General features: G+C 38.6%; 1 protein-coding gene across 1 annotated transcript; it reads right to left on the reverse strand.

Annotated features, from left to right (window-relative positions):
* Positions 1-1,570: 1,570 nt before the first annotated feature.
* LOC140242803 (dnaJ homolog subfamily C member 28-like) lies at positions 1,571-4,323 on the reverse strand. Its single transcript, XM_072322559.1, has 2 exons — positions 4,290-4,323; positions 1,571-3,166 (listed from the first exon to the last, which is right to left on the reverse strand). The coding sequence occupies exon 2, from the start codon at positions 3,005-3,007 to the stop codon at positions 1,796-1,798; it is 1,212 nt and encodes a 403-aa protein (XP_072178660.1). The 5' UTR covers positions 3,008-3,166; positions 4,290-4,323; the 3' UTR covers positions 1,571-1,795.
* Positions 4,324-12,926: the final 8,603 nt, after the last annotated feature.

A 12,926-nucleotide genomic window follows, 5' to 3' on the forward strand; every position in this document is an offset into this window, starting at 1 on the left:
GAAATAAATTTATTTTAGTATAATAATATGTATGACAAATTCTGCTGAAAAAACAACAAAAACAAAAGTTGGAAAAAACAAAGAAATACATTAAAAAATGATAAAACAATAAAAAACATAAAAAATTCATTTTGATACTGAATTTTTTTACACACAAATATTCGGAATGTCACTAGGAATATTTACACAAATTCCATAAGCTTTTATAAGCCAATTACAGACAAAAATGAGGTTTTTGCATATATTTCCATAATTAATCAATTTAAATTAGAAAATGCAAATTCTTTGAAAATTTAACTTAACAGTCTTGTAGATTAAATCCGGCTTTATGTTCATGCAAAATTTTGCAGCGATCGCGTGATCAACGGCCGAGATCTGAAGGGGGGCCATAATGCCCCCCCCCCCCCAGGAATTCAAGCTTGCTAAATAGCCCAGGTAAGTTAGGGTTAAGGCTCTTTGGATCATCTTGCAAGGGCACAGTGAAACCTGGTTACAAGGAGGTCAGACATAGAGAGATACCTGATAAAGAAATTATCCCATTCCTTTTACTGTATAATTTTCTGTGTTTTATCTCTGATGTACACTGTAATAAGAAACCTTATATGATAAGGAAATACTAATGGTACCAAGCAGCTCATTATAATGACTCCAGGTTCCCTATATCAAGGAAGGCAGTCAATCATGTGTAGATCAACCCATTCACATCCCTCCTCCAACACATACCAAAAAGGGAAAATGAAAAAAAATTGATCTTTGACATTCAGTATTGATTAGTGGCAGAGGTATGGCTGGCATAGCACCAAAGCTAACATTGCAGGACTCATACAATACTGCTTCATGCTACTCTGGCTGCTCTTTGAACTTTTTCATTCCCCAAGCAATTATAGAATAATAGAATAATCATTTATCATTCATGTACATATAGGGCTGATGGATTGTTAAAATTATGCTATAAATACACTGTTCAAAAATATTTCTTTGCAATAATATCATTACATATTGATATATTTCCATGCAATTCAGATTAACAGTAAAAAACAACATGCATAATTCTTTCAATCACACACATGTATTTACTTTGAATGCAATGAGTGGGATGCCACATTACTTCAAACATACTCATCCAGTTTTAGCGCACATTGATGTTGCTCACTCTTAGTCTTGTGACAAAGAAATATTCCAGGCATATAACCAGAAACCCAAAATGATCAGCCACTTTACCAACGTTTGAAGAAGCAGCAATTTGACCCTTGGCACTTTGTAATCTCAGAGGTTTGAACGATTCCAACTGCTATGCACACTCATTCAATTCACAAAAACAAAATAATTCAGAACTACATAACTTTAGAAGTAACCTGTCTTTGGTTGTTTCTTCGAGAGCACCTCCTTAACTGTGAATGGGATGCTAAAAACAGGGGCGGATCCAGGAATTCTGTAAAGGGGGGGGGGGGGGCGTGACTAATATTTCTGGTGGCACTTCAGGGTTTCATTTAATTTTTTTCTTTTTATTTCTTTTGTTTTTCACGAAAAGGGGGGCGTGCGCCGGTTGCGCCCCCCTCTGGATCCGCCACTGCTAAAAATAACTTTAAAAGTTATGCAAAACACAATGCAAATTCACCAACACATTTCCCTTTTGAAGTTGACTGTAATGAAAGCATAATAACCCAAACAATAAGAATAAAAGGTTACCAGCAATTACGTAATGTTTTGTCCGTAGTTCTTACTGCAGTACATGTATGATGATACATTCAACATATCAAATGCCATGTGTTAGGAAAGTCTAAGCCAACTCATATCATTTGTTCTTCACTCTCTCTCCTTCTCTGTCAAAAATAAGACTAGTCATTTTTGAGAGAAGTATGGACAAACTGGAGAAAACTTTGCCAGCCATCACGGCAACCTCATCCCCAGCCAACTGAACTGGCTCAGTAACAGGCTCCTGCTGACTGCTTTCCGCTGCTATTTTATCATATTCTGAGACAACCTTGGCAATTTCCTTCTTGGGACAAATATGGACCATCTGCAACTTGATGATAGGCACGATTAGATTAAAGTCATTCACCATCTTATTAATCTCTTTCACTGACTCTTCAAACTCGATTTGAAGCCCCGCCCACTTTTTCACGTTGAAATCATTTAGTGGTTCTGGTCCCAGTTTACGGCGCTCCTTCAGAAGAGCTTTCTTTGCATCACTGAGTGAATTACGGATCTCTTTCTCCCGCTGAATCCATTCTGGTGCATAGCCGTTATTGACAAGGACCTGGTTGAGGTGATGGGTACTAAGATCAATATAAGGGCAATAGGTGGGTTTGGGAGGGAGGGGTTTCCCCTTTCCAGGAAGGTCATCAAACTCTCCCCTAGCCATTGAGTCCTGAATGAGATCTTCAACAAGCCTCTCAATGACATTGGTTGTTCTGATCTTACGAGCTGCTCTCTTATCCTTGATTACAAGGCTCTTCTCATCAGTCATGGCTATCTTGTACATTCGGTGAGAGCTGACCGCATCAGCCGCCTTCACTGCCCGGTGTTTCTGATACTGCTTCTGCCTCTGGTTTGGCGTGCCGTAGCCGATGCCTTCGTACTCCAGGTACTGTCGGTGCTGTGGTGCAGTGTGCTTGATGTCAAACTCCTGCCTATCTCCCAATTCATCTTGAGCTTCACCTTTCCTCCTCTCTAGTTTCTCCATCTTTTCCATGTGCACACAGATGGTGTTGTAAGCTTCCTGCACCTGGTTGAATTTGTTACCATCGGCCTGCCTGCTCTTGCTGTCTGGGTGGTACAACTTTGCGAGCTTGAAGTAAGCCTCCTTCACTTCTACGATGCTAGCTTTCTCGGAAACGTTGAGCAGTTGGTAGCAGTCCCGCACATTCTGGCTGATTCGGTAGCCTAAGGCAGCCGATGATGTGTGAAAGAGGTGTAGCACAGCTCCGCCATGCCAGCCTTTGGTGAAGACATGGTAGCTATGGCACAGTCTGGACCCAATGTGTCTGAAGTCTGTAGTGATCATGATAAACTCTCACTATTTATTGTGCTTGGAGAGAATCAGGAGGCAGCTAGAGGTCATAAATTTGCCTCTCAGAGTAACACAGCAATCTCCAGAAGCTGAAGTCTTGAGTTTCACATTTCTCACATCTCTGAATCCAGCCACAGCTCATCTCCATTTGTTCTGTCACAATGAAATGAAGAAGAACATATAATTTAAATTTACGGAATAAACATTCATACCCCAGTAATATGGCATAACTATCCTGGCCCAACATAAGAGAACAGAATTTGCATCTTCCAGCTACAGTCATAATTGTATAACAAATATTTGTTTTCCTGGACAGCAAACTTTGTGGATTGCAATATAGACATTTACATCAAGGATGGTCTATAGCTAACCAACCAGGGAAACATTTGATTCCAACCAACAACGTCCATATCACTACCAATTAAACTGGACTTGTTAGGTATTGTGCAAATTAAACGAGCTTAATACGCCATCAACCAGGCCGTCATGGCATGGAAACTGTGTGCAAGCTCGAAACAAGCATGACAAGGTTTGTTCGTAGCACCGACTCACTAGCCCGTGTAGCAGTGAGACAGCATAGCAGTAATTATTGGTAAATTTATAAACTTTACAGCACACGTTGCCAGACATGTAGCGACGCGTACATACTGGGTTTTTTTTTTTTTTTTTTTTTTTTTTGTAGTACGGTAACTTCTAACTGGGGGCTTCAAGCATGCCTAACAAAGATAATAATTTATGCACTGACATATCAACATACCTGGCTCATGAACGCATTGATTGATTTCTAATCTTCTTTGGGAGCCCCCCCCCCCCCCCCCCTTAATTATGGTCGCAATAAGTTACAGCGCTCTGAAGTTGGGTTCCAGATTCATCTACATTATTGTATATAGAATCTACGAGTACATGTATCATGAGTACATGTACCATTTATTGGGTAGATACCTTGGTACCGGCAATTTACTGAGCTGCGTGGGCTCGGACACGGACCCGGTACCCCTGACCTTGACCAACAAGTAAATTTATGTCTAATTCCGCGAAAAACTTCTCATTTATTAATAATGACATTGGTCATTGGCTGGTCAGTTTTTCGCTTAAAAACTGACCCAGCCAATGTCATTATTATAAACGAGAAGTTTTTCGCGGAATTAGACATACTTGTTGTCGGTCAATCCCTGACCCTGCCGCCCGCCTGCCGTGTAAGTACAACTAGTTTCTACTGTACAGTTTCAACCATTCATTCCATCTGCTGGTTGCATTCCAGCCGGACATGGCTTACCTTGATCAAATCCACACTGCCTGTCTAGTGTCTATATAGGCCTACCTTCAAAAAGATCTTGACGTAAAACTACCTGGATCCTGGTTCGGAATAGCGAGTGCAGTAGCTCAACGTCAACGGAGCTACGGACGACGAATTAAAGGTTCTGTAACTAAATACATTGATTGTACAAAATACATACTGCACTGTATTTGTCGTTCAAAATTAGTTGTTGTGGAACCACTGCTACTAAGTAAATTTACAGTCAAAGATCTTGGGCCTACATATTGGGTGTACGATCTTTGGTACATGACAGCTGTACAGTTCACAATGTCTCGTACTCCGGCCCGCGTGTGACACACAATCAGTGTTGTGAACAATAGGGAGTTTTCGATTGGGTGAACGAGAAGGACGTGCCGCCGAGCGCAACCGTACGTCGAGGCGTCACGTCTGTACGTTGACCCGCTGCTAAAACACATTTCGATTTCGAGCGCCGGCGTCACGTCGTGTGCAGGAGGCAACCAGGCCCAGTGCCTTGCGTGCATATAAGCGGAATTTGTGACTCGTTTCTGTACTTGTAATATTTATTTTGTCTTTGACTAGATGCGTATCCTGGGAGGAATTATGTGGATTTTAATACATGATGCACGGTAAGACCACTAGGCAAATGCACTGCTGCACTAGCTAGGCCAAAAGCACCAAAATCTGTTTGCGTACAGCATTACGTGTAAATGGATGTGTGGGACTACGGTAGGCAGTTGCAAAGTGCGAAACAGTGAAAACGGGCAAATAAAGTAGGTACCAGAGGCTGTAGTTTGTATATCAGCGCTGCTGCTGTGACGTATCAAGATCATAAGCTTTCATGTAATTAGAATATAAATATTCTCTCGAAAGAAAAAGGAAAACAGGTGAACTGAGCACGGATTTCCCGAGAGTCATCGTGCTCTTTCGCACGATACCCGAGAGGAGTGTGACGTCATAGCAAGGGTGGGTTGAGCGCGGCGCAACCGATTTGGGTGGACGGTGATAACCGGGGTGCGTATTTTTTATTTACACGCAAGCCTGTGGCTTTTCGCAATTTAATTCAATGAAACCGCTTGTGATGCGTCTACGCTTACTCCGCTCAGGTTGCGAAGAGTTCTGTGGGTTACTTTATATACTTGTACAGTGCCTCCGCTCGCGCCGATTCGATTCGTACACGTGCATCAGTGAGTGTGTGAAAGTTTTGCTTGCCGTGGTAGACCTGCATCCAACAAGTCCATGTATACGTACATTGTACTATGTAAACGAGTGAGAGTGCGAAAAACAAGACAATACAAAACAAAAAATTTGAAAGTTATGGAATAGGCTGGTACATGTGCATGTACATGTATCAGAGAGTTCTGAAATAACATGATCGCATAATCTAATGACACCTGAATGGAATGAAATACATTGGAAAATCATGCTTGTCATTTTTCTCATTTTAAAATTAATACATTGTATCAAAAGTAATGTATTTGTCTTTCAGACCCCCCTCACTCTCTTATTTCCAAAACGTCTCTCTTCTCCGTCTCTCCATACATCATAGTATTTGTTCCAAATACAAGCTCTCTCCTATCTCTCTTGACTCCCTCTCATATCACATGATTTCTGTTTCTAAGACCCCTTCTATATATAAATATACATTATATGTACATGTATTTATGTTATTTCTCAGACCCCAACCCCCCTCTGTTATATCTGTTGCTATAATAAAGGCCCTACATCTATCTTCATACTGATGGTATATTATTTTGTTTCTCAAACCTGCCCCGCTCTTTCCTTCATACTAGTTTCAAAGACTCACTCTGCATATTCATTTTCCGACCTCTCTCGGACCCCCTCCTTTTTCAAATTCATGACTCGTGTATTCCTTGCTCGATCACTGCTTGAATTAGCCTATATATATCATACAATTTATTTGTTTCTCATACTCTCTCTGTCCCTCCCCCTTCTCTCTTTCAATGATTCTTAAACTTTACAATGTTTGTTTACAAGACCACTTTCTACTCTCTATATACATTGATCAGTTTGCCTAGAAACATGTACAGTCGCTACAGTCACATGTATGAAGGAAAATTACACCACTATTGCATGAAGTCATTATGCACTTTATTCACTTCTTTATATTCAAGCACTTTTTTTTTTCATGAAGGTACAGATGTATAGTCCAAGAAGTACTGTAATACAAACTAGAAGTATCACCTAATGTGATTAATATATACCCCCAACTAGACACTGAGGCAGTTAGCTCAACTAGCAATGATTACTTTGTATGCTTTTCCTGGAAAAAAAAATGCCATGACAATGTATTATTGAATAAAATTAACAGTACAGTAATGTGTTATTTTGCTCACTCACAATAATGTGCCATATCTCAAGTCATGTGCTCAAAACCTGAGTGAGTAAAGTAAATAAATCAGCAATTTCTATGATTTTCATGAAAAATAGTGTTACCATGGCAACACAATGTTTGACATTAAGAAAAAAATGAAGTTTGCAAAACTATAGCTGTCACATGTGCCAAATTTCAAGTCAGATGCTCAAAAGCTGAGGGAGTTAGGTGAATTCACAATTGAATATATGATTTTCTTTCAAAATATGCTGTCACCATGTTAGAGCTCACTAATGTCAACAATAATCGACCGCTAATGTCATAACAACCACTAATGTGGTTGTCGCATCTTCAAGCTATATGCTTATTTGACGACAGTCTTCTGAATTTACACTCCCAATGCATGTGCCATAATTCAGTCAGATCATTTGATTTTCTTTATTCCGTGTGGTTCCCAATCGATGTGTTCTCTTAGTCTTTTCTTTAATCTGTACACGTATATCTCAGTTTTATATTCGGATGTACACACTGCATGTTCCATTGTCTCGTAAACAAAAAGAAATGACTGTACTTCATTTTTATAATATCATGATCGATGCAGAACATTCTTCATAAATTCATTTGAATTTGGATCGTGCAATATCATAACAACCTCTAATGTCATAACACGTCGACGACAAAATGTCGTAATGACCACTAATGTCATAACATGTCGACGACAAATGTCAAAATCGGATTAACAATAAATGTCATAAAACGTCGACGACTAATGTCAAAATTCCCATTTTTGCTGCAAATGTCACAACACGTCGACCACAAATGTCAACATTTCAAAATTACTGCAAATGTCTTAACGCGTCACAGGGGAGAATCCAGGAATTCCGTAAAGGGGAGGCGCCTTATACAAAAGTAACCCCTCCTTCATTTTCTTTCTCTTTTTTTTTTCTTTTAAACAAAAGAAATTAAACGAAAAAAATAAGGGGGATGGGTTGCGCCAGCCTTTTATTTTGAAAGGTGTCTCCCCTTTACGGAATTCCTGGATCCGCCCCTGAAATGCAAGCAATGAGTTTTGACAATTGTGGATGATGCAATCGCGAATCGAGAGGGAGCGCATCCCCCTCTGGTGCCCCTTATATTCTTGTTAAAACAACAGAAGTAAAAAAAAAAAAAAAAAAAAATGGGGGCGGGGAGGGGGGGGGGGGTACGCCAGCTTGTGCTTTTGTAGAGGGGCGGCGCGGCGCCCCCCTCCGTCTCTTATATTTTTGTTATAACAAAAAGAAATAAAATGAAATAAAATGAAGCTGGTTGCGCCAGCTTTTGATTTTGTATAAGGCGCCTCGCCTTTATGGAATTCCTGGATCTTCCCCTGTGACACGTTATGACATTTGCAGTAAATTTGGAAATTTTGATATTTCTGGTCGAGGTGTTATGACATTTGTGGTTAATCCGATTTTGACATTTGTGGTCAACGCAATCGCGGATCGAGAGGGGGCGCTTCCCTCTCTTGTGCCCCCTCTCTATATTTGTTAAAACAACAGAAATAAAAAGAAGAAAAGGGGGGGGGGGTTCACGCCAGTCTTTGATTTTGTAAAGGCGGCACGCCGCCTTTACGGAATTCCTGGATCCTCCCCTATGACGCGTTATGACATTTGCAGTAAATTTGAAAAATTTGACATTTGTGGTCGACGAGTTATGACATTTTGTGATTAATTCGATTTTAAATTTTGTCGTCGACGTGTTATGACATTAGTGTTATGGCCATTATGACATTTGTCGTCGACGTGTTATGATGATATTATAGTGGTTGTTATGACATTACACGATCCAGATTCAAATGAATTTATTAAGAATTTTCTGCATCGATCATGATATTACAAAAATGAAATACAGTCATTTCTTTTTGTTTACAAGAGAATGAAACATGCAGTGTGTACATCCGAATCTAGTCTTGAAGTTATTAAATGTGGCGTCCCTCAGGGAAGTATATTAGGACCTTTAGTTTTCATCATATTACATAAATGATTTTTGTAGATCATCCGACATACTTTCTTTTATACGTTTTGCCGATGATTCAAATATTTTCTTCTCCCACCAAAATCCAGTCACTCTACTGTTAATTCCGAATTAAAACAAGGAAAAGTAGAAATTACGCGGTGCGTAATATATGTCCCCGCCGGAAGTAGCATTTTGTAGCAAAATGTGCAATATAGGTAAAAAATCAAGGTCAAAGGTCAAAGAAGTCAAAGGTCAAAATTCTGTGTAAAAGTTTTGAAGCCCTCACCTAGTGCCATCACATAAAGCAAACGGAATCGAAATCGGGTTAGAAATGGCGAAGGAGTAGCATTTTGTAGCAAAATGTACAATATAGGTCAAAGGTCAAGGTCAAAGGTCACAACTGAAATTCTGTGTAGAAGTTTCAAAGCTCCAATGTAGTGTTATCATATAAAGCAAACAGAATCAAAATTGGCTCATAAATGACAGAGAAGTAGCAAATTTAACATTTTGATCACACACGGACGCACACACGGACGGACGGACGGACGGACGGACGGACGGACGGACACACACACGTACGGAGCCCGTTTCATAGTCCCCTGTTCGAACTCGTTCGGCGGGGACAAAAAGTGACTCAATGGATAAGAGCCAACAAATTATTACTGAATCTTCAGAAAACTAACTATATGTTATTCAGTAAGTCTATATAGAAGTTTTACCCACAGATATCATCTTTGATGACATTCACTTAATTAGAGCGTGTATCTCATATAAAGTTTCTCGGAATTACAGTGGACGATAAACTTTCGTGGAAGCCTCATATTATAAATATTAGTAAAATAATTTCGCGTAATATTGGTATTATAAATAGACTTAAATCTCATATCCCGTTGTCTTCTTTGCTGACGTTGTATTTTTCATTAATATTGCCTTATTTAAATTATGGAATCTTAGCATGGGGTATAGTGCCCATCAAACTTTATTAGATAGATTATTGTTATTACAAAAAAAAGGCACTTCGTATTATTTGTGGCGTTTCTCCACGTTCCCATGCAGATCCATTATTTGTTAGATATACGATTTAAAAAATCAAAGATTTGTTTTTTCTTACAGCTGGGTCAGTTTACGTTTAATTATAACACAAATGCACTTTCCAGCATTTTTGATTCAATGTTTCCCCGAAATCAATATTTTCATAATTATCCCACCAGGCGATCAAATGAGTTTCATTTACCCCTTCTGAGAACATTATTGGCTCAAAATACATTTATATACACTGGCCATAGATTTTGGAATTCTTTAAGTTGTGATATAAAAAAATTCTTTATCTTTGAATTCGTTTCAGCGTAAGTTAAAATATTTTTTGTTGAACTCATATATTAAGATATATACCATTCATTACTTAGCTGGTCTTTACAGCCTAAGGGTTCATCGTCAATCATTGATTTCATCATTGTGTATTTTTTTTACATTATCTTATTTGTATACACTTTGCTCGGCTGACTGAGCTGAAACACCTCAATTCCCTCCTACGATCCCGATGTTTAGCGTGTTGGCTTTTCCTTTCATTTCCTTTTTCTTTCTCTCCTTCCTTTCCATTATTCTTTTGTTTTTTATTACTGTCATGGTATACCCTAATGTAAAGTCATGTAATGTCGTTGTGTTTCTATTGTCTTGTCTATTGTCCTGTCTTGTTCTCTCCTGTCTTTGTAAAAAAAAAAAAAAAAAGTTTAATGTATTCACAAGAATCCTTTGAGTGGTTCACAATTTACAAGCATGCTTTTCAGTGAACCTCTCAGTTCTTTCTTTTTTCCCCTCTAAACATAACTTTGTATTCTGCCGGTGTGCATGTATAATTTCCTATTTGTTAATCATTATCTACCATGTAAAGTCGAATACATGCCTATGTTATATCTTGTGATTCATTTCGTGTTATGTTTGACGAAAAAGAAAGAAGGAATGAAATAAATGAAATGAAAATGAAATGAAATGAATATAAAATTGAGATATATCGACAGATTAAAGAAAAGAGTATAATGAGAGAACGCGTCGATAGGGAACCACTCGGAATAAAGAAAATCACTGACTGAATTAACGGAGTGTACGAAATGCAGAAGACTGTCGTCAAGTAAGCATATAGCTTGAAGATACGGCAGTCACATTAGTGGTTGTTATGACTCTACTGGTCGATTATTGTTGACATTAGTGGGCTCTACACATGGTGACAGCACATTTTGGATGAAAATCTTATGCAATGATATTGTGAATTCACCTAACTCCCTCGGATTTTGAGCTTTTGACTTGAAATTTGGCACATGACCACGTGACAGCTATGACATAATATAGTTGTGCAAACTTCATTTTTTCTTAATGTCAAACATTGTGTTGACATGGTAACAGTATTCTTAATAAAAATCATAGAAATTGCTGATTTACTGACTTTACTCACTCAAGTTTTGAGCACTTGACTTGAGATATGGAACATGTGACTATCAGTGAGCATAGTAACGCATTTTTGTTAATTTTATTCAATGTTGAACAATACATTGTCATAGTATTTTTTTTTAAAGAAAAGCATATATACAAAGCGATCATTGCCTGTTGAGCTAACTGCCTCAGTGTTTAGTTTTGGGGATATTAATCACATTGAGTGATAGTTCTAGTTTGTATCACAATACTTCTTGGATATTGGAGGATCCGATTACATCTGTAGTATACCTTCATGAAAAAAAGTGCTTGAACATAAAGAAGTGAATAAAGTGCATAATGACTTCATGCAACAGTGGTGTAATTTTCCTAGATAACATGTGACTGTACATGTTTCTAGACAAACTGATCAATGTAGAGAGTAATAAGTGGTCTTGTAAACAAACATTGTAAAGTTTAAGAATCAGAAAGAGAGAATGGGAGAGACAGAGAGAGTATGAAAAACAAATAAATTGTATGATATATATAGGCTAATTCAAGCAGTGATCGAGCAAGGAATACACGAGTCATGAATTTGAAAAAGGGAGGGGTCCGAGAGAGGTCGGAAAATGAATATGCAGAGTGAGTCTTTGAAACTAGTATGAAGAAAAGAGCGGGGCAGGTTTGAGAAACAAAATAATATACCATCAGTATGAAGATAGATTTGGGGGCCTTTAATAGCAACAGATATAACAGGGGGTTGGGGTCTGAGAAATAAAGTTAATACATGTACATACAATGTATATATAGAGGGGGTCTTAGAAACAGAAATCATGTGATATGAGAGGGAGTCAAGAGAGATCGAGAGAGCTTGTATTTGGAACAAATACTATGATGTATGGAGAGACGGGAGATGAGAGACGTTTTGGAAAGAAGAGAGTGAGGGGGGTCTGAAAGACAAATACAGTACTTTTGATACAATGTATTAATTTTAAAATGAGAAAAAAGGCAAACATTTTCCAATGTATATATGATGTTTGTTCCATTCAGGTGTCATTAGATTTAAGCGATCGTGTTATTTCACAACTCTCTGATACATGTACATGCATATGTACCAGCTGTAGCCTATTCCATAACTTTCAACTACTCTCCCTTCAAGCTTTCCATCCATGCTCTGCTTCTCCACTCCTTTTCCCTTCAATCGTTCCTGTCAATATCTAAATTATCAATCAACGGAGATGGAAAAAGTGCAGTTACATTTTTACATTCTGTTAGATTACTCGTCATGTGTAGGCCTATTGTGTCGTTATGCGTTTCAATATCGGGGGGGGGGGGGGTGGATTGGCTTCACCTTCAGTCCCCCCCCCCCCCACATATCAGTAAACGCAAACGTGTATAGGCCTACAATTTACAAAGGCGAAAAATGACCATCTAAATGTAATTCTTTGGGAGTATGCTCAGCGCCCCTACCATCCCTTTAAAAATCACTCCAACCTGTATATATATATGAATATAAATGAATATATATATATATATATATATATATATATATATAATATTCGGTCAGTGTAGCCTATTATATACACCCCCATCATACACCAATAATTGGTCTTCCATGGAATGTACCCTCATTTGATGAGATATCACAGAATATTCATTGCTTTTTTTATCTCTTTCCTTTTGATTCTCTCTCTCTCCCCCTCTCCTCCTGGTCAGATTTTTTGTTTTGTATTGTTTTCTTTTTCGCACTCTCACTCGTTTACATACGTACATGGGTGTACTTGGATGCAGGTCTACCACGGCGAGCAAATCTGTCACAGCGCGTACACACACTCACTGATGAACGTGTACGAATCGCGAGCGGAGGGTTCAGTGCTCACAGAACTCTTCGCAACCAACAA

This window comes from Diadema setosum, chromosome 19 (genome assembly GCF_964275005.1).
Source record: "Diadema setosum chromosome 19, eeDiaSeto1, whole genome shotgun sequence".
NCBI lineage: Eukaryota > Metazoa > Echinodermata > Echinoidea > Diadematoida > Diadematidae > Diadema > Diadema setosum.

Excerpts from the sequence above, each read along its gene's own strand:
- LOC140242803 (XM_072322559.1), bottom strand. The coding sequence starts at position 3,007 with ATGATCACTACAGACTTCAGACACATTGGGTCCAGACTGTGCCATAGC.